Source organism: Phacochoerus africanus, chromosome 10 (assembly GCF_016906955.1).
Source record: "Phacochoerus africanus isolate WHEZ1 chromosome 10, ROS_Pafr_v1, whole genome shotgun sequence".
Lineage (NCBI taxonomy): Eukaryota > Metazoa > Chordata > Mammalia > Artiodactyla > Suidae > Phacochoerus > Phacochoerus africanus.
The window spans coordinates 118,616,114-118,641,693 of record NC_062553.1 but is presented as its reverse complement, the minus strand read 5'-3'; the positions used below and the strand labels follow the sequence as shown (position 1 = coordinate 118,641,693).

At 40.6% G+C, this 25,580-nt stretch overlaps 1 protein-coding gene across 6 annotated transcripts in view; it reads right to left on the bottom strand.

The window, feature by feature from the left end:
* Nucleotides 1-25,580, bottom strand: part of SLC39A8 (solute carrier family 39 member 8) — a 79,327-nt gene that overhangs the window by 31,443 nt on the left and 22,304 nt on the right. For all 6 annotated transcript variants that reach the window (XR_007137484.1, XM_047798643.1, XM_047798639.1 and 3 more), the window contains exons 3-6: nucleotides 18,541-18,703; nucleotides 12,144-12,313; nucleotides 8,800-8,922; nucleotides 8,150-8,317 (exon numbers count right to left, since the gene is read on the bottom strand). Coding sequence is in view for 5 of the 6 variants with exons in the window: in XM_047798643.1 (XP_047654599.1) it covers nucleotides 8,150-8,317; nucleotides 8,800-8,922; nucleotides 12,144-12,313; nucleotides 18,541-18,703 (624 nt within the window). In the remaining variant the exon portion in view is untranslated. The remainder of the gene's footprint in view (nucleotides 1-8,149; nucleotides 8,318-8,799; nucleotides 8,923-12,143; nucleotides 12,314-18,540; nucleotides 18,704-25,580) is intronic.

The following is a 25,580-nucleotide window of genomic DNA, read 5'->3' as shown; positions in this document are numbered from 1 at the left end:
ATTATTTTCAGAAAAATTTTTTAATTTAAGGATTTCAGCTCCTCACTTGACAGATGAGGGAACAAAGACTCAGAGATGTTAATTAACTCTCCCCAAATCACCCAACATATTTTATTGCTGAGATGTAAACACTGGCCTGTGTAACTCCAAAGCCCTTGCTTCCTCCCTCCCAGTTGTCTTGCAAAGAAAGGAGATTTCCAAGAAAGCACCAAGAACATAGTAGCTAAGAGGCAGGAGAAAAAGAATAGCATCACATCACAGAAACCACCTACTGAGTAATTCCAAGAGGGAGGAAATAAGCTCCAGCAAAAGATCTGCCTTTATATTCCTAGCATTTAGCCAATAATTGGTACTCAGATGTGTGGTTAAACTACAAGAAAGCTTCAGAAAGAATAAGTGTTAAAACAGAGCCTGTTACCTAGAAAAACCACTTGTATCATTCTGATAGGGATAGCGTAGGCATAGGTGGTTGTAGAAGTCCCAACAGGGGATCATAGGTAGTAAAGGGAAGTCTGGGGGATGTTGGGGGACCACCAAGTCTAGGAAGACCATCAGAAGAAGCAGCCTTGCTTGACTAGTGGAGGTGAAAGAATTGCTTCAGGTCATTAGGTGGCAGTGGGATGAGGCCTGCATTCAGATTCAGACCAATGGCAAGAGTTTGAGGACAGCCCTTCCGATGATTTGAATACACATCTTACTGCATACTAAGGAGGAGCTACTATTCCCAGAAAGGAAGAGGTGGGCCTTTCCAACCCCCACATCCCTTGGATGATAAGACTGTGGCACAGGGGATCCTCCCACAGAGCTTCCTTGTCTGCCCACTTGCATCTCTCCCCAGCATCCTATCCTAAGAAATCTGTTTCTTGCCTATCCCTTTGTCTCTCGCTGAATTCCTTCTTCATGGAGACATGAAGAACCTGAACCTCAGTGAGTCCAGACACAGGGTGAGTGATTCTAATTTAAAACCGTGGGTTCAAGTCCTGTGCTCTGGCTAGGTTCAGGCCGTTAGTGCTGTCAGTTTCAATTCCAGAGAGAAATTTCGGAGAACGGGCAGTGTTTTTAAATTACTCACAATTAAATATTGGAGGAGATGATGAATAAGAGGAGGGAGCATGTAAAGATTAGTCAGCAAGTGGAAATGATAGGCAGTACGGTGCAGGGTAATGGCTAACCATCCTAACTTGGTACCTGGGTGAGCATGGCTAAGCCACCCAGCTTCTTTGAACATCAGTTTTACAAACTTTCAGATGGAGATAATTGCTGTACTCACATCATACAGTTGTTACTCTGAGGAGTAAATGAGTTAATACATGTAAAGCACCTAAGACAATGTCTGACACATAGTTTTATATCAGTATTACCTGGTGTTTCAAGAAGTTACATAGGGAGTTCCCATTCTAGCTCAGCAGTTAATGAACCCAACTAGTATCCATGAGGATGCAGGTTCCATCCCTGGCCTCGCGCAGTGGGTTAAGGATCCAGGATTGCCATGAGCTGGGGTGTAGGTCGCAGATGCGGCTTGGATCTGGCATTGTTGTGGCTGTGGTGTAGGCCAGCAGCTGCAGCTCCAATTGGACCCCTAGCCTGGGAACTTCCATGTGCCTTGGGTGTGGCCTAAAAAGCAAAAAAAAAAAAAAAGTTGGACAGTGTACGGAAGGAGGAGGTTTGAGAAATCTTAGGGAGTAGCAGAATCAGGGAAAAAAGAATACTTTAAGGAAGAAAAGAACTTTGATGTTTGTAGACAGTGGGGAGTAGGAAAGATTCTAGAAAGATAAATGAGAACAGGAAGAGACCACGGGAAAGATGAGCACGCATGTTTTGAGGATCTGGCCTTAGAAAAAAGACAAAGGAAAAAAGTTCCGACACAAAAAGGAACGTGGAGAGCAGAGGAGGACAGAGCACTTTTCAGGAAGTCACAGAGGAGGTGAGACAGCAAAGGTCACAGAGATGCTAAATTATCTCCACAGTCTCCTCATTAAAGGAAGAAAAGAGAGAGAGAATTTTGTGGAGTCATGAAAAATGTTTTGGAACAGTTAGTCTTGAAAATACGAAAAGCTGTTCACTGAAGATGCATAAAAGCATAGTTAGTGAAGCGTGGGCTACATTCAGAGTGGATTCAGGTACAAGTTCACATAACTTTCAAAACACATAGACTAGAACCTGGTAAAATAGCCTGTGGGGAGCAGCTGAGCTTGGAGATGGATCCAGTGGGAAAACAAAAGCCACCAACAGCCAAGGTGCACTCAGAATTCCTGCTCATGATTGTCTAGGGACATTGTTTGCCTCTAATTCAAACAGCTTTTTTATAAGTATCTGTGAATTAAGATCTGTGAAAACTACTTCTTTTTTTTTAATTTTCATTTCTTTTTATTTTATTTATTTATTTGTTTATTTATTTTGTCTTTTTGCTGTTTCTTTGGGCCGCTCCCGCGGCATATGGAGGTTCCCAGGCTAGGGGTCGAATCGGAGCTGTAGCCACCAGCCTATGCCAGAGCCACAGCAATGCAGGATCCGAGCTGCGTCTGCAACCTACACCACAGCTCACGGCAGCGGCAGATCATTAACCCACTGAGCAAGGGCAGGGACCGAACCCGCAACCTCATGGTTCCTAGTCGGATTCGTTAACCACTGCGCTACGACGGGAAGTCCGAAAACTACTTACTATACAATTTATTACATGTACCATTTTCAACTAGTTGTTAATATAATCCCATAAAAGAAAGTAACTAATTTCTGTTTTTAAATCTTGTGATGGTCAAAAACTAGATGATATAAAATAGTAAGTAGGTCTTCGGTGAAATACGGCAGTCTAGACATGCCTATTTTTCTCTAGCGCTTCCTGAAACTTGCTACAATTAAGGACTAAAAAAGACATAAAACCACAAGGACAGAAAGAATGGAAGATGATAGTGCTGAGATGTTTATTTTGGAAGATGAAAAGAGGAGGAGGAAGAATTCCTATTGTGGCGCAGTGGGAATGAAACCGACTAGTATCCAAGAGGATGCAGGTTCGATGCCTGGCCTTGCTCAGCGGGTTAAGGATCTGGCATTGCCGTGAGCTGTGATGTTAATTCGCAGATGCAGCTCGGATCTGGCATTGCTGTGGCTGTGATGCAGGCTGGCAGCTGTAGCCTGGGAACTTCCACATGCTGCAGGTGCAGGGCTAAACAGGAAAGAAAAAAAAAAGTGAAAAAGAGGAGGATGAGTTCTGACTTCAGAGAGGGAAAAAGTCAAAAGAAACAAAGTGATGCAGGGCCCAGAGCCCCAGAAAGTTTTGGGGAATGGAGGTACCAAGTAGCTCTGGAGTTGGCAGAGAAAGAGTGGGACAAAAAGTAAGGGAATGCATTGTAAATTCATTTAGGGAGCAATTAAAACCCCAGATCAAAGCAAAGCAACCACCCCAAATGATGACCAGAGATTTATCCTTTGCAGAAATTGAACCAAGAGCACAAAGCAAACTGGAGGCTGGAGTGAAGTAAGGTATTAAAGACCAGGGCATCAAGTCGGACATGCACAGTGCCCCAGACCCCTTCCTCTCCCACCCTACTTCCCAATACAGGCAGCCAGAAATACACATCTCCAGGCAAGAATGGAGACAAACCAGCCACACAGGAGAGAAGAGCAGTAGGTAAGCCCCCCCCGCCCCCACATACATACAGAGCTTCTGATTTGTCATGGGTTTTTAAATTTTGTACTTAAAAGATACTTTCTACTTTTGTGTATAATATGTCTATATATTATATAATATTTCAGTTATATTATGGAAGGACAGAAAGTTTGTCTACCCCACTGAGTACTTAGAAGAATGCCAAGTGCACAGTAGATGCTCAATACCTGGACGAATGAAGTGTGTTTAAAATCTGTTGGGTTCTCATGGAGATCCAACTCAAAAATGCTGTCTCTATATCTGCAGAGTACCACTTCTGATCAGTTATTGACAAAGTCTTCCTAATATCACCACACTTTGCAGCTAAATGCCCCTCCACTGCACTTCGATTTAAATATGAAATTCACAATAGTCAGCTTGTAAAAATGGCTGATATTAATTTATCTTCCTTTAGGAAGAATAAGTGGCTCATATCACTTTATATTTAATAGCATCTGTTCTTCAATGAAACCAAGGGTGGTTTCATTTAGAAAAAGACTGATTATGGACTACTGGACGGATGAGCTAGATGGGCCCTCTAGTGGACTTGAAGAGCTAATACTCCCCAAAGTACCCGGCGTTCCTGAGGAATCGACATCTCTTAAACACAGTCCTTCCAGAGCTGTGGACTCAGGAGGAAAAGCCCCAGCAGACTGCAGAGGTACTGAAATGACTTCTTCCCGGGTCTGCGCAGCAGCCAGAGAGAGAAAGGAACAAAGCAAGTGTCACAGATGAGATGGGAAATGTTACTTAGTGGCAATAACTGGAGAAATGGAATCCTCTGCTCCTCTTTTTTCCTTAGTATCCCTCTGTCATCCCTACCTTTCCCCCTAAACATAAATGCTCCTACATGCCCACAGCCACACACAGCCACACACACACACACACACACACACACACACACACGAGGGTTGTGATGCTCACGTTTACTGAGTCTGGAGCAAATGTATAAAGGAAGTTTCACACCATTTGTCTAAATATTTAAGTTATAATCAAGCTAACAGACTGTTAAGGAAAATATCTTCTATCCTCCTCCTGTGATAAACATGCTTCTGTGGCAACAAAAATTTTAAAAATTCATGTAAAACTGTAGTTTTAATATGACTGAATATAGACAAAATACCAACGGCAACTAAACTTGAGCACCATTGCATTTCTGAGTATTCTGTGATGAACCAAAATTGTCTGGATGAATATTAATAAAGACATCTCTAAGTCATGCATTTTAATTATTCTATAACATTTCTTTTGTGCTTCCTGTATTTCAGAAAAACCAAGAAGTATGCTGTTGTAATACAAATTGTCATAAAATCTGTGTTCTTTTGATAGTAATGTCAAATTAAACTACTTTTCTTAACTCACTTGTAGGTGGTTTCTTCTTCAATTTGCAAAAAAAAAAAAAACTTCAATGTGCTAAAGCAGTAAAAACAGGAATTGTCAAAAAAACAACTCTTAGGGCAATACCTGGACTCCAAAATGAACCATGAATTTTACACACTACATTCAATCATTGTAATGGGGTCACCTAGGTGACATCTATTCTTATCATATAAAATATTAGAAAATATTCTAAGTTTACTATTAAAATCAGTATCATTCATATTTTTCTATCTCCTGTCTCTTAAAGCAACATCTGGACCCTGATGATATTTTAAAATTTCCCTTCTTTCCATTTTTTTGAATGCAATGAGAAGAGAAAATGGAAAATAAAACATGTTGCTTCATTTGTTTAAATCTCTCTTCACTAGAAATGATGCCTACAACCCAAATGCCAGAAAACACTCCCCCTAGGACATTAGTGTTGTGACAATTTATGCGGTCCATGTCAAGGCATGGTGCATGGCTCTCATCCTGGCACACAACTTCTCTGCTTCCAATGGACTTCCCATCCTAACAGCATATGCCGGACTCCTCGCTTCATTCTGTCCTCTCCTAGACTGGTGGTCCACTCGGGTTTACAATTCCACCATTGCTTCTATTCAGGACATTGAAGGAATTGTGCCACTGGCCTCTAGCATTGATGCCAGGAAGTCCAATGCCACTTAGAGTCCGGTTCCCTTGTAGGGGGCCCTTTCATTAGTCTCAAAGCTTCTGGAACATTCTTTGCTCAGATACTGGCATGGTTGGCTCTTCTTTCTCATTATCCAATTCTCTTGACCTCTTACGGGACCTTTCCTGATCGATCACAAAAGTCCTCATATGTCACTGCCACATTGCTATGATTTTTATTTCCACCAAAATCGTTAATGCTACCTAATAGTTCTTGTTTTACTCTTCTCTATATTGCCTATTTCTGCTGAATAAACTATAAACTCCACAAGAATTTGTTTGCTTCATAATCCCCAGTGCTTTAAACAGTGAATGGGTGCTCAATAAATGCTTATTGAATAAATGAATGAAAGCCCACACGTTAGCACAACTACCAGAAGTAGGGAAAGAATGGCTTTTTGATGGATAGCTCTAACTTATACAAAAGAGGATCATGCCTAGGACCTCACTTTGTCAGAGTGTTTGTATTTACTGCAAACAATCTTCTGGCCATAATGAATCATGGACCAGGAGCCCTAAAGCTTTAAAGTCAAACTTTTGAGCAGTTCAATTTTATTTGTCCTCAGAAAGCAGTGCCCTTGGGTCAAACTATCTTCTTCCCCCTACAAAAATTAATGCTTATTAAGTTAAGACTTAAGGCTATCATCTTGACTCTAGTAGAGCAGTGATAGGAAGAAGGCCACTCAGCAAGGTATGTAAGAGTGCAGGCTTCAGCATCAAACAGCCTCCGTCTTGATCCAAGCTTCACCATTAGAAACTGTGTGTCCTTGAGTTTATTTAACCTCTAAGTCACTGTCTCTCAATTATAGAAGTGCTTGTCTCCTAGGCTATTATGAAGATCAAATGTGATCATTTTCCTAAAGTTCTGGGTATAGCCCTTGAACATTTAATAAAGGTTACCTATAATTATTATAGGAAATTATCTATTTGAACATTTCCATATTCTATGCAAAATCTCACCTGAAAGTATCATTCATTGCTTTGCATGAAATAATTTCCTCCTTTAGCTTAGTGCTAATACGAAACTGCCTCTTCAAACACACTTGAGATTTTCCTTAATCAGATGGGAAGAAGTATAGTATAGGATCAATCGTGTTTTCTTTCCAGAAGGACATTCAAGTTCCTTGCACTAACAACCTCTTCCAGGTATCTTTTTTCCACTTTTTCTTCTTAACTGAATTCCTTTTGATTTTACTTTTAATTGTCCTCTTTTATATTTTGTGCTTAATGTTGTAGCTGAGAGATCTGTCATTTGTAAGCTAAGTGACCCTTAAGAGTTTATTTAATATCTAAACTTCCACTCTCTTAATCTGTCAAATGAGAATTACGTGGGCACCAATGACACTATCATCCCAGGATCCCTTTTTAATAATCACTCTTCTATTGCATCCATATGCCCTTGAGGCCATACCAAGGGCCCAATCTTCTAATTAGATTAGTCTATAAGTGGCCATCTAATTCAAGCTGGACCAGGGGGACACTTGCCAGAAATCTTGGATTTAGGACTGAAAGAGGCAGGTCAAATTTCCTTCTAGTAGATGAAATTATAAAACATACATTTCGGAGTTCCCTTGTAACACAGAGGGTTAAGGATCTGGAGCTGTCACTGCTGTGGCTCAGATCCCTGCTGTGGTGCAACAGGTTCGAGCCCTATCCCAGGAACTTCCACATGTTGGGCATGGCCCCTAAATGCCAGGAGTTGCTAGTGGCTATGTTTCCCATTTAAGAAGGAGCCAGTCTATAGTAAAAGAAAAGAATGACTTGAAGATGCAGAGAGGGAGTCCTGATGATTCTTAATGGTTCCTGGGTTCCTGATCTTCCTGCAGCTTGGCCGTTCCATTAGAGAGTCCACGACCTTTCCAATAAATTCTCCTTTTGCAGACATAATTTGGGTTTGATTCTCAAATAGTTCTAATATGTAGAAAATAATCCTTACTTTTAATCTCTGTAGTAAAAAGCAAATCATATTACCTAGCATATAATGCTTGCACAAGAAATGATACCTATTAACATAAATTTAGAAAATGGAAATATGAATTCTAAACAATTAATTAATGAACACAATTTTAATAGCTTACAAATCTTCTTTCTTCAGTTTCAAAAGCCAAATGGATTCTTTGGTTTTGGATCTTAAACGAATTGCAAAAGAAGAGAAACCCTCTAAATTAATCTTGGTGCATGTTATCGTATAAATCTAAGTGACTCTTACACAGTTAAACGATCTTAAAAAGCAGTGAAGCCTCTGGCCCGCTAACCAAGAACTTCTTACTTAAGTCATGTGTTTACTGTAAATAGATGGAAGAAAGGTGGAAAAAAGAAACAGACTTAGCATTCTGTTTACCCCACCTATACAGGAGTAAATCTGACACATTTAAATGAGCAAAACACTGACTTAGCTGTAGGCACAGCAGTCTTCACACAATATAAAGGAGGAGGTAAAGAGAATTACAATACCTGTAAAGACACCACACTGACGTTATCAAAATGGATGTGTCCATTAGGTTCTGTGACAGCCGGGTTTGCATAACATGTCACACCATTGATGGCAGGTAACGTTTTAGGTTGATGAGTTTTTTCCTGAGAAGGACCAAAGTCATCATTTCCAAAGTGGGTATGACCATTCTACATGGAAAAATATGGGAGGAAAAGGTTATAAGAGGAAACAAGCATGGCTCCTACAGGCAAAAAAATAGAAATGTTAATGATTATTTATAAGAGAAAAAATGTATGTCTATTTTATATGCAGCATGATCATTTTAGATTTATAAAATTTCTCTCCCTTTAAATGCATCCTCCTTTGTTAGATTCTGCTCTTTCTGTTTTTTCATGTTAGGGTTCATAGATCTTCTTATGTTGATGAATATGAGTAGAATACAAATTATGTGTATCTATTATTGGACATTAAATTGTTAGTATTTACTCCAACTCTGCAATAAGAATCAAGTGTTCCTCTTATACTTATCGACATATAGACTTTCTTTCTCCTCACATTCATGTCTAACAGCTGAACTGTTCAAGTAACCATAGGAATAAGGCTTGCCTTTTTTTGCCTATATAAAGTAGCTTTACTAGGTAAAACATCAAACATTTTAAAGTCCATTTACCTGACCATATGTCTTTAATAACATCTTAAGCATTCTTTCTACAAAGAAAAATATGTAAAATCCACCAAACACAGCAATTGCCTTTTCAACATAGTTGTCAACTTTGGGATTGAATCCAAATGCCTAAGAGAGAAGAAAAAAAGGCAATTTCACTCCTGCGCATACATCCAGACAAAACATTTATTCAAAAAGATAGATGCTCCCCTATGTTCATTGCAGCAATATTCACAATAGCCAAGACATGGAAACAGCCTAAATGTCCATCAACAGATGAATGGATTAAGAAGATGTGATACATATATACAATGGAATACTACTCAGCCATAAAAAAGAATGAAATAATGCCATTCCCAGCAACATGGATGCAACTAAAGATTTATTAAGTGAAGTCAGAAAGGGAAAGACAAATACCATATGATATCACTTACATGCAGAATCTAAAATACGGCACAAATAATCCTATCTACAAGACAGAAACAGATCACAGACATGGAGAGCAGACTTGGGGTTGCCAGAGGGGAGAGGGGAGGGAGTGAGATGAATGGGGGGCTTGGGGTTGATAGATACAAACTATTACATTTAGAATGGATAAGCAGTGGGGTCCTACTGTATAGCACAGGGAACTATGTCCAATCTTTTGGGTTAGAATATGATGTAAAATAGTACAAAAAAAAAAGGAATGTAAATATATGTATGGCTAGGTCACTTTGCTGTACAACAGAATTGAAGGAACATTGTAAATCAACTACACCTTAATACAAAAAAAATTTTAATGTACAACAGAAAAAGCAAAAAAAATAAACAAATAAATGGCAATTCAGATAATCTGATTCAGTATATAATTTTCACCAAAATTCTAAGCCCATTCTTCACATCTAGGTAATATTGGGAATTTACCTGCCAAAATCACAAAACAAAAACTCTGAAATTTGAGTAATCAAACTGTAAGAGATGGCATAGGAGTCTTATAACCAGAGGAAGTCTTATTAAATAAAGCCCCTAGAGTATCTCATGGTTTCCTAGCTATAACATCTTCAGCAAAATGTGCCTTGAAAAATGGAACTTTTAGTAGTAAAAAAGTAGCACTGATTCCTGTATGTATAACATTAGATATAAGTAATAAAGATAAATGACATTGATTATCCACTTTCTCTAAAAGTCATATATTTGCCCATCAGATTCAAAGCGAAATTTTTTCAATTATTTTTTACATTTTTATTTATTATTTTATTTTATTTTTGGCTGTTCCACGGCATACAGAGTTCCTGGGCCAGGGATCAGATCCAAACCTCAGTTGTGACCTAAGCTGAAGCTGTGGCAACGCCAGATCCTTAACCCCCTATGCTGTCTGAGATTGAACTTGAGTCCCGGGGCTCCAGAGACACTGCCAATCCCATTGCGCCACAGCAGGAACTCCTCAGAGTCAAATTTTTAAAGCTAGTACGGCAGGATCCCTGTTTTCCCATAAGAGATCCTCTTGACTTTAGAGGATCCCAATAAGTCCTAAAGAGATAAATGATTCAAGGATGAAGCCCAAGAAAAGAAGAAAATATTTAAAATACCAGGCTCACACACACACACACACACAATGAGAAGGAAACAATTCACTGTTTAAAGGACACAGGGCAAGAGCTGGAGTTGGAAATTATAGAGTCAAGATGTTCTTAGCAGACAAGAAACACAAACTTAAATAAATAAAACAGGAAAAGAGCGTAATATGCGAAAAGTCACAGCTTTATACCACTCCACACATTGTAAATCTCCCCTCTGAACAGCAGTCTAGAATAGAGGATGCCTGGATTCTCGTTCTACAGCAGTCTCTGCGGAGACCTCAGGCCGCGTCTTCATTTCTCATCTATTTATGCAGCACAAAAATGGCATAAAGATACCTACTCTACACATCTCACATCTAACATAGGGGTTATGAAAATAAAATGAAATAACAAAAGAGAAATAATTTTGCCCGGAAACTGTGTGAATTGGGAGGATTAATAAAAAGACAGATTCCTTAGTGTTTACATAATTCTCTGATCACATCCACAATCCCCTAATTATCACAGTAAGGCAAAAGAACATCTTTAAGTTTCACCGAAGAAGTTTCTTATTTTCCTAATAGACATTTTTTGGTATTATTACATTTTGAATAAAATAGAAAACCTCAAATTCATAAATGTACAATCCTCCATCCACATACAATATCAGTTTTTTAAATTTAATTTGACCCACAAATCAGATGAGTTGATTTATATATTATAACCTATATTATACATATATTATTACATATAATTTCTATCAGACAATTTGCATTGTCATCCTAACTTAGTTACTAGCTGATTATATGACTGTAATCAAGTCATTTAATCCCCTTGGATTTTAACTTTTTCATCTATACAGTTGAGAGTTTGAGGAAGATGTCTTCCTAGGTCCTTTCTAGATAGAAGAACAATAACAATAAAACTATGACTTTTAGAGGTTATAGTCTCACTTGCATTTATAGCTGTGAAAGCTAAAAGCCGCTTTAGTTAGAACGTTTGAGAACTTAGGAGCTGAAGGTAGCAATCCTTGAAATACTATTTTCTCTTTGTTTGGGGCTTGCCCCTCCAGCAGGGATAGAGTCCTTGTGTGTAGAGATTTCTCCAGCTCCCCTTTGTGGCTCGTTTCCATTAATGTCCCTTCCTCCTTCCTGTCTCTTTTCCTCTCCCTTAGTCTTCTTCCTCTGTCCCTCCTCTTTACACGGCCACATTACAGACTTGAAATAAAACATATACGTTATGTGTCGATTAGTTGACTAGCACGCTCTAGTCCATGGCAGATCATTTAGACATTTTATCAAAGGAAAAAAAGCTGTTATTTATTTATCAGCCCTCAATTATTTCCACAGCCAAAAAAAAAAAAAAAAACAAATGGAAAGGGTGGTCAACCATGTTCTAATGTATCCTCTCGTCTTCTATAGCTGTAATAAATAAAGGAAGGAATTCTCTGTACGTCTTCAGTCAACTTGGCACTGCGCATGCTTCTGAGACAAATAAATAAATAATAAAAGGGTGCAGAAAAATTCAATTTGCCAAATGTGAGACAGTAGAGCGTTTTAAGGCCCTCCCAGGTGTCCCAGAGCTGTCTGAGCACGTTCTGGCGGCTGGCCTCTCAGAGTATTCATTTTCTCTCTGACCCTGACTTCCCCTGCAGCTTGGGACATTTGCTGTGATTCAGCTTTTCTCTTATCCAAAACACTATAAACCAGACCATAAAATGCTGTGAGAATTATGGAGGCTTAAAAGGTACCAAATGCTGAAACATCTTAAAAGATACAATTATTCACCAAAACAAAGAGCCAACCTCCTTACCTCTGGAATAAGTTGGAAAATGGCATTGGAAAAGAGAGTCCCAATAGCCAGCCCCACGAAATAGGTCAAAATCTTAGGGAAATAAGATTTCTTTATCAGTGGAGTCAAAATCAATCCGAGGAGAGATGCCAGATTAATAACTGTCACTGACAGGAAGCCATATCCCCAAACTGCAGACCAGAGGGAAAAAAAGCACAAATTAATCAGAGCAAAGAGACAAAATGAAGTCGTGTTGTCCATTCAGCCTGCTTTCAAAGCTTGAAACAGGTATCTTCTCTAAAACAACAAAATCTTCTTAATTAAAATTGCATAAAAATGAGAATATAAATATTAACAGCAACACTGCCTATGCTTCCAACGGTCCTAAGTCATCAATAAGGGCTTACAGACTTTCATAGCTTGCAGGGAATTTGAAGAACATCTAGAAGAGTGATCATGTCAGGCCCACAGGTTCCAAGCTACCTAGTTTCATCTATGGCTCAAAGCCTCATTTAAAACCCAGGCTTTCAGAGGAATAAGAGGGATACAATGAGTTTCAGGGAGAAGGTAGGGGACTGACCAGTGGAGGGCAGGGGTGGAGATGGGTGAGGGTGGTTAACTTCAAGGTCACATTGGCCGACACTGAGCTGGTCATAATCGTTGTCTGCAGGCACCTGTGGACAGTACCTCCTGTGGGGAGGCGGCACCTCAGCCCCCCAGTGGGGCCTTCAAGGAGCCCCAGTGCAGTGAGCACTCAGGAAGGCAGGACAGGGCAGTGGAGAGGGTGGATGCATTGCACAACTCACCCTGCTGGGCTCAGATGAAGGGCAAAGCATCCCATAGAGTGGAGACCTTGATGACAAAAGGAGGCAGTGCACTCTTCGTCTCTCTGCCCCCAGAGCCTAATACCCAACAGGCGCTTAATGAACGTTACTTAGAATAAAATGAATGAATGGCATCCCAAGCTTCATAGCCAATAACGAGTGTGACCTGTACTTTGTGAGCCTCAATGTCCCCAAGTTATCCTAGAGGGCTCAGTTTGAAGACAAAATGGGAATGTGAGTGACACATACTGTGAGAACAGAACAGCGGCAGATGGTTATGCAGCTGAAATACAAACTGGTCCCTGGAACCATGCAACACTGGCTTTGCTTGTGGCCCCATTCACTGAGGACAAGGGACAAGATGAAAGATTAGAGAGCTGCCTCTGCGTTGTCACTTCTTTAAAACGCCCAGAGGGAGTTCCCACCGTGGTGCAGCAGGTTAAGTTGTCACTGCAGCAGCTCGGGTCACTGCTGCGGTGTGGGTTTGATCCCTGGCCCAGGAACTTCCAGTACCATGGGTACAGCCAAAATAAATAAATACATAAAGTGCCCCGGTTTCCCAGAGCTCTTTGTTTGAAGGTTTTGGACCTTCAAACCCAAACCATTTCTTGTGTGATACCATCATTTTATCACTTATATATTTGCCTACATAATACAAACTATAGACTTTCAAGCACAGGGCGGGGGGGGGGGGCTGTGTTTTACTCACACTCACTGCCTAGAATTGCGCAGCAAATAGCATACAATCCTGAATGAATGAGTGAATGAACAGTGTATTTTAAGATGTAACCCAGAACTCCGTCAAAAAAAATACCAAGTCTTCTGCTTATTCAGTCTTTCAACTTTCCTTACTATTGTATACATAATCAGAACCGCTTGGGGAACTGTGGGAGTTCCATCAGGCTCCAGGCACATCGCAGTTTCCCCTTCTTGTATTGTGAGGACATTATTCAAGGAAAAAAAAAAATCCATTCATCTGCTCAACTTGAGCACCAAAGAATGAATTAGTATAAAAATATTCCTTGGACCTCCCATAGACCTCCAGGACTCCCTCTACTGATCTCATTCAGAAAAGACCGTCTTTCTTTCTGTTTCTTAGTGAACGCGGAAGGATTTTAATAAAATTTCAAGGAATATTAGTAACAATTGCTAACATTAATTGAATGCCCATAATGTGTTAATGTTCTTCTAAGACCTTCGCCTTCTGAAACTCATTTAATTCTCCTATTTCATAGAGTTTTTTCAAAGATAAAATAAAAGCAGTCAATGCAAATCCTGGAACATAATGTGTTCAAGAAATAAATGTTATTATTACTTTTTTAGTTACTAGGTAGATATCACTTAAATTTTAGTTCATTTGGCTCACTGCTGAATGATGAAAGGATGACAAACCAGGAGCCCTGGACTCTCATTCCACCTCAGGTATTATAGCTAGAGAAAGCCATTTAACCTCTCTGGAGTAGAGCCTTAGGTCATCAGTGGTATTAGAGAGTTGGACAATGTGATTGTCAACGCTGCTTCAAGTAAAATTCTATCATTCTTATCTGCTATTTGAGCTGAACGATATCCTGTGATCTCAAAAATAATAATAATAATAATAATAATAAGGCAACTTTGGACAATTAACTTATTGCTAAAATGTAATTAATCTCCTGGAGAATTTAATTTACCATCAGTGTATTGCACTCATCAATATGAGTTTATAAAGCACCTGAAAGGCAATTTCAAAATCACAAGATGTGAGGTCTCAGATAAGTGAGACTCGTTTATCTGCCTGCTGAAATGTCAGAGCATATGTGTTCATAAAATCCTTGCATCATGACTCCTCTGGCTTGCTTTTATTTGGTTTTTCGTTCCCTTGAATGAGCTCAAAATTGACTCTATATTAAGTGAACTGTTATATCAAGAATCCAGTGCATTTCATTATTTAAAAAAGTCATTTCTTTGTGGGAAAAAAAAATAGTCTGCACAGAGGCCAGGGAATGGAGAGAACCTATGAACACATATACAAGGAAGAGTGAAGACATGGAGTTCCCGTCGCGGCGCAGTGGTTAACGAATCTGACTAGGAACCATGAGGTTGCAGGTTTGATCCCTGGCCTCGCTCAGTGGGTTAAGGATCCGGCGTTGCCGTGAGCTGTGGTGTAGGTCACAGATGCAGCTTGGATCCTGTGTTGCTGGGGCTCTGGCATAGGCTGGTGGCTATAGCTCCGATTAGACCCCTAGCCTGGGAACCTCCATATGCCAAGGGAGCAGCCCTAGAAAAGGCAAAAAACAAAAACAAAACCAAAACCAAACATGTGCAGAGATATATTCTTCCTACTCTAGGCCAGGCACTGTTCTAGATACCTGCATGTATTAATTCCTTTGTTACCCCCAAATATTCTGTAAGGAAAGTACTAATATTATCTCTATTGAGGCACAAAGACACAAAATGAGGTGCCAAGATCACACAGCTGCACTAAAAGAAAACAATTAAGATACCACACCAGGTAAAGACAATATGCTGTCAAATTAAACATCTTAGACTAGTAATGAGTACTCTGTTAGTTTCCTTAATTCTCCAGAAACTTTTCTATAACCCTTACTCCATGCCAGACATTCCAGCTTTATTTCAATTCCCAAGATAATGTGTACTCCAAGAGGCATTTCTCTCTGGATCCTGCATCCAAATATTCGGTGCCTTCCTGATCTTGTAATTTAAAAGTGCTGATTTTTCCATTTTGTGGCTTCGTAGTGTTGACCCTAGAAATCTTCCACTTCCTGCTTCCCACTTCCCTGTTCCTACTCCCTGGTTCCTGAGAGAGTAACCTAGGAATTGGGGTTAAAACACTTTTGAATTATCAGTAATTAACCTGCACAGAGTAGAGAATTTCCTTTTCCTGAAGCCTCACCCCCCGTCCCCAGAATTATGTACATATTAGATATACTTTATTAAACAGAAATATACATATAGTACCTGTGTGCCAAATAATACTCTAAATGCTTTACAAACATTAAGCTATTTAATCCTTATAGCAACCGTATGAGAAAGGTATTATTTTAGATGAGCAAAATGAGCCAAAAAGATATAAAGTCAAGCACCCAACTTAGCTGGAAAGTTACAGAGCTGGGATTTGAGCCCAGGTAGGCTGACTTCAGAATCTATGATTTTACCATGTTATACTATCAGTAAATGTTAGTATAAAAAGCATTTGCTGAATCTATTTTGGAATGTAAAGTATAAACTGTATTAAACAGATGTCGAAATAGAAACATAGCCCCTTTTAGTACATACCCTAGAAAAAAAATTTGTTTGCATATTAAATTCTTGCTGCAAAATCACTAATTATACTGATATAATTCATTGGAAACCTCTGTTCTTTGTATATGTAAATATAGAATACAAAAGAGCGCACAGGGTCTAAAGCTGAGACAGTCTGGGCATGAATGTGGCTCTCCCACTTACAGGCTATGTAATCCTGAGCAAATAACTTCAAACTCTCTGCATCTCAGTTTCTTTGGCTGCAAAATGAGAATAGCTACTCCTTCATCATTATAGTGGTGCAAAGATTAACTCGGTTAACATACGAAAGGACTTGGAAAAGTACCTGTTACAGTAAGGAATACATAAGAATTAGATATTATCATTATCTTTGTCCCTATTGCTATTCCCATTATTCATACATAGTGAGATTGAAGTGTTTGTAGATACACAAAGGAATCCAAAAGTTAGTAACATAGACGCTTCCTCTGTGGAGGCTTCCCTTTTCCTCTCAAGCTTTCCTCTGTTTATATATTCTCTATATTCACCTTAGGTGTGCTCACCCAGACCAGTGGCTCAAAATGCCTCCCGTAAGATGACACCTCTCCAGCCTATTCGACCTATTCTGTGAACTCCTGGTGTGTGTGCAGCACTGCCCACTGGCCACCTCCCCTTCGTGGGTCTGTCTACATCCATGCTTCACACCAGCCAAGTCAAAAACTAGACTCCTGGTCTTGGCCCGCCGCTCACTTCCTCCACAACAAAGTGCCCCTCCCCAGGCCCGTCCATCGCAGGATACCCTGCAACCATCTACCTGCTTTCTCTGGCGTAAACCCTTCATTCGTCTTTCCTTCCGCGCATCTAGTGCAGAGGCGAACCATGCTAACACAGTCTCCAAAACCCACCCTGAATCTGACCACATCACCCAGCTTCCCCTCTCCCACCTTAGACCAAGCCCCTATTAGGCTGGGCGCCAACCCCAGCAACAACCCCCCACCCAACCCAGCTTCTTGCTTCACCTTCTGCCCCATGAAAATTTATCTTCAAATCGAAGGTAGAATCATCTTGTCCAGAGCCCAATAAAATCACGTCACTCCTCTGTTTAGAACCCTACGGGGGTCTTCAAACCACATTCAGAATAAAATTCAGTCAATTTACTGCACCTGCACATCCTCCCTATCTGGCCCCTGGCTGCCCCCAAAACATCATCTCCGTCTGCTCTCCTTTCTGCTCACTGTGCTCCACACACACACACTTTCTCCGTTCCTTACACAGGCCAAGCTCATCCTCACGCTGGCCGGTCCCTGGACCAAGAATGCTGTCCCGCACAGGACCTCCAGCCATGGCTCAGTCAGGACTCTGTTCAAATGCAATCTCATCAGACAGGCCTCCCTCGACCCATCTAAAATCACACTCACCCACCATCTCCCTCTGTCCTTTCCCTCCTTTATTTTCTTCATAGCACTTATCACTCTGAAATTATTTATTTGCTGGTTTGTGTAAGTGCTTATTTCTTTTCTCCACTACACTGTAAGCCCTAAGATGACAGGAAATTTGTCTTCTTGTTCACTATAGAATCCTTAATACACAGGACATAAGGGAATAAGAAAAATGAGAATTAAATTATCCATGTGGAGCAGCTAACAATTTGGGAATACCAAGAAATTATACAGAGCTAGCAAACGGCCCCTCAACAACTGGCTCATCTCATTTGTGAAAGAAGTCTTCTACATGCTTAATTACGTATGTAAACGATATGATAAGAACACATTTATTTTCTTATACTTTAAAACTTCCTTACAGCGGATTTTTTTAACACAGTTATCTACAGCAACACCATGATAGGCACTTAACATAGTCACTGGCATTTTCTTTCATTTATGAAAATTAAAGCAGTGATAACTCAGTAACTTAAGATTTAATCTAAAACTACACCCTAGATTTCTTATCCCTTAACTGAAAAAGACAGATAAATTGACAGGTTTTTAAAATTTTTGATAAGTACAGGGTAATAGAAGTGGATCAATCATGACCCAACTAGTGAATGCACCATCCACTATACACAGCATAAAACATACATTGTTTAAAATCAAGAACAGAATTTTATAAAATTTTCAACTGGTACCAAGAAATATTTTGACTCCATAAATAAAAGAGCATAACTTCTGAAGCTTTATTTAAAGGTCTACTTACGCTCACTTTGAATATTTCCAGAATATAAATATTTATTACAAAGGGATTCTATGTAGATTAATGAAGAGCCATAAAGCAGAAAAAAAGAACATCTTAATTTCATTTCAGACTACCCTACAGACTTTTCAAACAAACAGGAGAAAAAGCTTGCAACATACCCTCTGAAAGACTCGGTTTTGTTTTGTGCTTGGGCCGATCCTTGCAAGGGTGAAAGTTCAGTTGCTGTAAGACTGCTGGACAGATGACAGAGAAGTTTGAGCTGGTTATCTGCGTCGCGTTTGAAAAGCCATGGAGGGAAAAGATCTCTTCAGCTGATAAACACTGAAACAGAAGAAACAAAGTAAGCTGGTATGTGTCAGCACAGTGAAAGCCCACACTGCAAAGATACTGTAGTAAATATTTCCTCTAGACACACAATACTAACTCTTACACTAAAGCTCACTGCAAAAATGTACAGCTCTCTACAATAGTAAAGCAGGCAACAGCTCTTTAAACCCAGAAGCTAGAAAAATTTAAAAAACAAAAAACAAAAAACCCACAAACCTCTTGATCAACAGTCTCCCTATAGCAGCCAAAATATAAAGAACCAGCATGGGGTTTCCAAGGACTTTAAAAATATTAACAGTGGACCAATTCATACAAAGTGCTTTAAGTTAATTCTATAGCCTCATACTCCCCTCTTTGTTTCTCTTTAGGTTGAATAGGTATTTTACATAGGCTGTTGGAGTTCCTCTGTATTGCACTTCCTTTTTTGACCACGCCTACAGCATACTGAAGTTCTAGGGCCAGGGATCGAATACTTGCCACGGCAGCAACCTGAGCCACAGCAGTGACAATGCCAGGTCTTTAACCCACTGAGCCACCAGGGAACTCCTATATCACATTTCATATAGACAAACACACCTGGTTCCCTCATAGTTTCACGGTTAAGAAATTCATCCATCGTACACAGCAATAATGATTTCACCAAATAAAAATTGCTTTTAAAATACGTCTTAAACAAACAAATGCTTGTTTGTGCTATGTATTATTCTCAATGATGATGGGTAGCTTTTATATATTACATGAAGGTTTTTAAATGATTCTGGGTTATTTAGAAATTTATTTAACTATTAATGGGGAAGATAATCAGTATGAGAAAAAAGTCTCTATAGAAATAACTCTTTAAAGGCATCATTTTTCTTTGGGGCATATTTTAACTGTAAACTTTCTTACATATACTTGCATTATTAAGAAGAATATAAAAGAAATTAAATGTGTTACTGTTGCTAATAAATGTTATAAGAATTACAGAGTGTGAAAAATACCCATTCACACAAACAGAAAAATCTGTTTTTAATAAGTGCAAAGAACACCTCCTCGCAAATTTCGGCCAGTGGTTAAATCCCACTAAGATCTTAGCTTTGTGCTTTGGACTGGATTGTCTTCTCCCCAGATTCATATATTGAAGCCCTAACCCCCAAGGTGATGATATTTTGTGTGAGGCTTTCAGGAGGTAATTAGGGTCAGATGAAGTCATGAGGGTGAGGCCCTGCTCCAACTGGTTTAGTGGCTTCATAAAAAAGAGACACCAGAGAGCTTCTTTGTTCTCTCTCTCTGCCAAGGGAGGAGCAAGAAAGCAGCCATTTACAGTCCAAGGAGAGAGCTCTTACCAGCCACCAAGCCTTCTAGCACCTTGACTTGGGACTTCCAAGTCTCCAGTCCATGAGAAAATAACTTTCTGTTGTTCCAGCCACCCAGTCTGCAGTATTTTCTCATGGCAGCCCAAGGTCACAAATACACTATGAATGGTTTTAAAAACTCAAAAGTCGTCATTAATTGTTGGACTCTAAAGTGCTGTCACTCCCCTTACAACAGAAAAAATCGAATTAAAAATGTAAGATTTGGTAAAAAGAGATCACTACTAGTTATGAAGGAAAGATGAAAAAAACATCAAATAAACCGAAATGTATGGTGTTGTCAAAAGCTGACTTCAACCACCTTAAAGAAAATGCACACTGAGACATCATTTTTTAAATGTCTAAGTATGTGCCTAAGGCTGTTCTTTATGGAACCCAAGCTCTCCTTTGGATTCATGACAATGATACCTGTGTGCCAGCCCAAGAAGAGGAGAGGGTACACTCAATGCTCTGTTAGCAGTCTTCCCTCAGGCCAAGGGTGGGGTATAATAAACTAACAGAGGAAGAAAATAGCCAGATAGCCAATTGGGGAAGAGAAAGTGGCTATAGCTTATTCATGTGAAGACACCCAGGAGCATAATTTCGAGGCTCAAAAATTCCAGAGTCCATGTGGCCCAGCTGCTCCACTGCATGATGCCAGGAATAAGTAGGTGTAGAAGTTTTAAACACAAAGCAGCACTGTTTCTCTACAAGGAAGCCTTAAGCACTTGGACTTCAAGTTCCTCCAAGCACAAAACCGGAGGAAAAGGGGAAGCTGCCCATAGATAATTTGCAAAGTCTTCTCAGAATTAACAATCTAAGACTTCCTAAAACTTGATGACTATTAAACAGTTCTTTTCGGACTCTAATTGTGAGCCATGAGTGGATCAGGAAATCCACTTACAAGTCAGCATTTTGTAGATAATTAAAAATAAAGCAATCTAACAGAAACTGCAGAGTGTATCACATGTAATGAGGGTGAATATTGCTTAGTCAAACTTTTGCTGCAGTTACACTCTATACAAACCATGCATATGCATACTGAACACAATGCAAAGCTCTTTTTTTTTTTTTTTTTGCTATAAATGACAATCAAGTGTTCTAAAGTCACTATCTGCAAGGATGTCCAGACTTCTCACTGTACATCATTAAAGACAAGCTCCTACATATGGTTAGGAAAAAAATGCAGTTAACGGAATATAGTCAATACTGAGAGTCTTGAGATGTGTGCAGAAAGAACAAAAAGAAAAGTAGAAAGAGCAAGTTCCCGTCGGGGCTCAGCAATAAGGAACTGGACTAGTATCCCTGAGGACGCAGGTTTGACTCCTGGCCTGGCTCAGTGAGTTAAGGGTCCAGCACTGCCATGAGCTGTGGTGTAGGAAACAGATGCAGCTCGGATCTGGCATTGTGATAGCTGTGGTGTAGGCTGGCAGCTGCAGCTCTAACTGGACCCCTAGCCTGGCAACCTCCATATGAAACCAGTGCGTCCTGAAAAAGACAAAAATAAAAGAAAATTAAAAAAAGAAAGAAAGAAAAAGAGAAAGAAAAAAGAAAGGTAAAGATAAGACAAAGCTCTGGGCCTTGCTTTAGGATTTTAGAATGAGGACAGAACACGAACAACGTGGCAAAACTGAATCCGTGGGAGGCCTGATTTGTTTAAAAGAACTATCCACCCTCAGACAACAAACAGTGGTTGCCAGAAGAGGGAGGGGGAGCGAAATGGGTGCAGAGGATTAAGAGGTACAAACGTCCAGTTATAAAATAAATAAGCCACGGAGATGTAATATTCAGCCTCAGAACATGGTCAATAATAGTGTAATAACTTTGTATCCAGACAGATGGTTACTACTTAACAGATCATTTCATAATGTCTGCAAATATCAAATCACTAGGTAGGACACCTGAAACGAACATAATATTGTATATCAACTACATTTTAATTAAAAAAAAAATAAGTAGGGAGTTCCCATCTTGGCTCAGGGGTTAACAAATCCAACTAGGAACCATGAGGTTGCAGGTTCAATCCCTGCCCTTGCTCAGTGGGTTAATGATCCGGCGTTGCCATGAGCTGTGCTATAGATTGCAGACGCAGCTCGGATCCCGCATTGCTGTGGCTCTGGCATAGGCTGGCAGCCACAGCTCCAATTAGACCCCTAGCCTGGGAACCTCCATAAGCCACAGAAGTGGCCCTAGAAAAGGCAAAAAAAAAAGAAGTAAAAGTAAAAAGTAGCCACGTTTTAAGAGACATTAAGTTTCATTAGATAGCTGCCAGCAAGTAGAATGCAAAGAGCTTCATGACGGCACCCTACGGGGCTGTTACAATATTTAAACAATATTGATTTTTATTGGGCTTTGACTTAACAAAGTTTAATGTGACACAAAGAAAGCAATTGTCGAAGAGAGGGCGGTGCTTCCCCGAGGGACAAACAGGATGAGCGCCCAGGGCCTGACTAGTGAGGATGACAGCAGAACCGGTAGAACCACTGAGGAAGTTCAAACATCCTCTCACACACAACCCTTCTCCTCCAGAACAAACAAGGAGTGGACTCTGAAACCAGTATGACCCACCGGGGCTCCTCACAAAACAGCTCGGGGTGACTAACCTGAACGGCATGTGCCTCTGTGCCCCTGTGTTTTTATTAGCTCCTTCGCGTTTTCACACTGAGCTCTTCGTTCCCTTTTTTTTTCCCTTTTCAGGGACATGCCTGCAGCATCTGAAAGTTCCCAGGCTAGATGTCTAATCAGAGCTGCAGCTGCTGGCGCACGCCACAGTCACTGCAATGCAGGATCCAAGCCACATCTGCGACCTACACCACAGCTCATGGCAACACGGGCCCCTTAACCCATGGAGCGAGGTCAGGGTTCGAACTTGCAACCTTATAGATACTAGTCGGGTTCACTTCCGCTGTACTACAACGGGAACTCCTCTATCTAGTTTTTAACACTGCTGTTTTCAAAGGCATCACCCTGACGTTTGCCATGACCCTTTGAGCTTTGCCCTAGGAGAGGCAAACTCCAGCCAGAGGAGGAGGTAATGCACAGAGGGTTAACTTTTTCCTGAGGACATTTCCTAAATGTTGTGTTAAACTGCTAGTTGTTAGTCTCTTCCCCATTAAGGTGATCTCAGGTGGGTCCTACACATAGAAAGTACCAAAGTAAGGCGGTGGTGATAGGAATAGAGTAGGCACGGGTGGTTGTAGAAGTCCTGGCAGGGGATCATAGATAAAGAGGAAAACCTGGGGAAAGCTGGGAGACCACTGTAAGTTTAGGAAAACCATCAGAATAAGCAGGCTTGCTTGACTGGTGGAGGTGTGAGAATTGCCTCTGGTCCTTGGGTGGGAGGTGGGATGAGACCTGCATTCAGATTCAGACCCAGGGCGAGAGTTTGAAGACCAGCCTTCAGCTGATTTGAACTTGCATCTTACTGGATACTAAGGAGGAGCTACTACTCCCAGAAAGGAAAAGGCAGGCCTTTCCAACCCCCACACCCCTTGGAAGATAAAACCATGGCCCACCGGATTCTTGGGGCAGAGCTTCCTTGCATCTCTCACAAGCAGCCTATCCTAACAAATCTGTTTTTTGCCTATCCCTTTGTCTCTCACTCATTTTCTTCTGCGTGGAGGCATAAAGAACCTGAACCTCAGTGAGTCCAGACGCAAGATGAGCAATTCTAATGTAAAACCAGGGGTTCAAGTCCCAGTCTGGGTTTGGGCTGGGTTCAGGTCATGGCACATGAGTTCAAGTCCCAATCTGGGTTGGGGCTGGGTTCGAGTCCCAGTCTGTGTTCTGGCTAGGGTCAGGCCGGTAATGCTGTCCGTTTCAGTGGCAGAGGTAAAAAGGGTTTTAGTGTATCTCCTTAATAAGACCCCAAATTATACTCAAAATCATTTTAGCAGATAGTTCCACACATTTTTTTCTGCTTCCCCTACAGCATCTTCCTCACCAGTGCTCACTAATCAGAAGTGGTTTTTGTTTTTTTTGATTTTTTTTTTTTTTTTTTTTTTTTGCTTTTCTTCTAGATACATCTTTGGGGGAAGTCTGGAGGCTGGTGTGAAGAGAGGACAGGAAAGATTGAACGGTTAAGGCAAGTCCCTCCCTCGACACTTCACACAGTGGAAATCTGCTTATAATAACTGCCAAGGAGTCAGGCAAGATTGAAATCACATATCTTAAACGATGACCCAGCCTCTCTACTTAACTAAATTTCAGTCTGGTTCGTATAAGCCTCTAGGCCTTGGCCTTATATTGATCCTCATAGGGCCTGCACTGCCCAGTTTTAGCAAGAATCTTACTAAATCAGTCTAGAGAAATCCCCTGTCCTTAACATCTGATATTATCTTAATATCCTCAATATCTGATCAAATTCCTCCATATCTGAGCACCCTGGCTGGCCTTCCACGGGAATCCTATTGGGTGTGTTGAACCCAAATCCCTCCCTCCCTGATGTTTCCTCTTCATGATTTCCCATCCACTGGTCCCACCCTGCTCCTTGACTGTAAATCCCCACTTGACCATGACATATTCGCAGCTAAGCCCAGTTCTACAATGAGGTCCCTTTTCTCTACAGTATTAATTCTTGAATAAAATCTGTTTTTATCACTTTACTGTCAGGCTCTGGTTTTCTTGACAGTGCCAAGAATAATAACCATGCAATTATACTACATGTCACATAAATTCTTTCTTTCATTCAACGAGTATTTACTGCGTCATGAAATTCGAGGTCTAATATTGATGGGAGAAGTGGAAGGTGGGGAGAAGCTGGAGGGTGACAACCAAGAAAAAAATAGTACAAAGATAAATAAGTCATCCCACCTTCCATTGAGAAACCTAAATAATTTCGGCAGAAATAAATCAGATACACTCAAATGTATGAAACCAGAAAGTGATCAATTCACGAGAGATGTAATGATAAAGATCTAAGAGTTCATATAAAGCAGAAATAATATGCAGAGGAAACTGGCAAAAACAGCTCTGAGGTTAGAGCACTGGGAAAGCAGAAAGAGGATGTTGCTACGGGTGGGATCAGAGAACCTAGGAAAAGAGACGCACTGGGGAGGATGGTGGCAAATCTGGTTTTAGGCATTGAGAGCTACGATGCCTGCTTGTGGGACGCCAGACGGAAGGGATGAATGAGCTTCCTCGGAGAAAGGTAGAGGCCAGAGATGAAGAGGTAGCTGTCTTCTGTAAGGAGATAACAGCAGACGGGGAGTGGAGGAGCTCATCAGCAGAGAGAGCAAAGAAAGAAGAGAAAAGCTTTGGGAAGACATACATGATTTATGCAAAAGCAGGAAGGGAATCCAGAGACTACGACAAAGCAAGATAAGCCCAAAATGGAAACAGTCGAGGCCAGGGAGTTCACACTGTGGCTCAGTGGGTTTAGAACCCAGCTGGTATCCATGAGGATGTGAGTTGGTTGAATCCCTGGCCTCGCTCGGTGGGTTTAGGGTCTGGTGTTGCTGCAAGCTGCAACATAGGTTGCAGATGTGGCTCACAACACTTGTTGCTGTGGCTGTGGGGTAGGCCAGCAGCTGCAGCTCTGA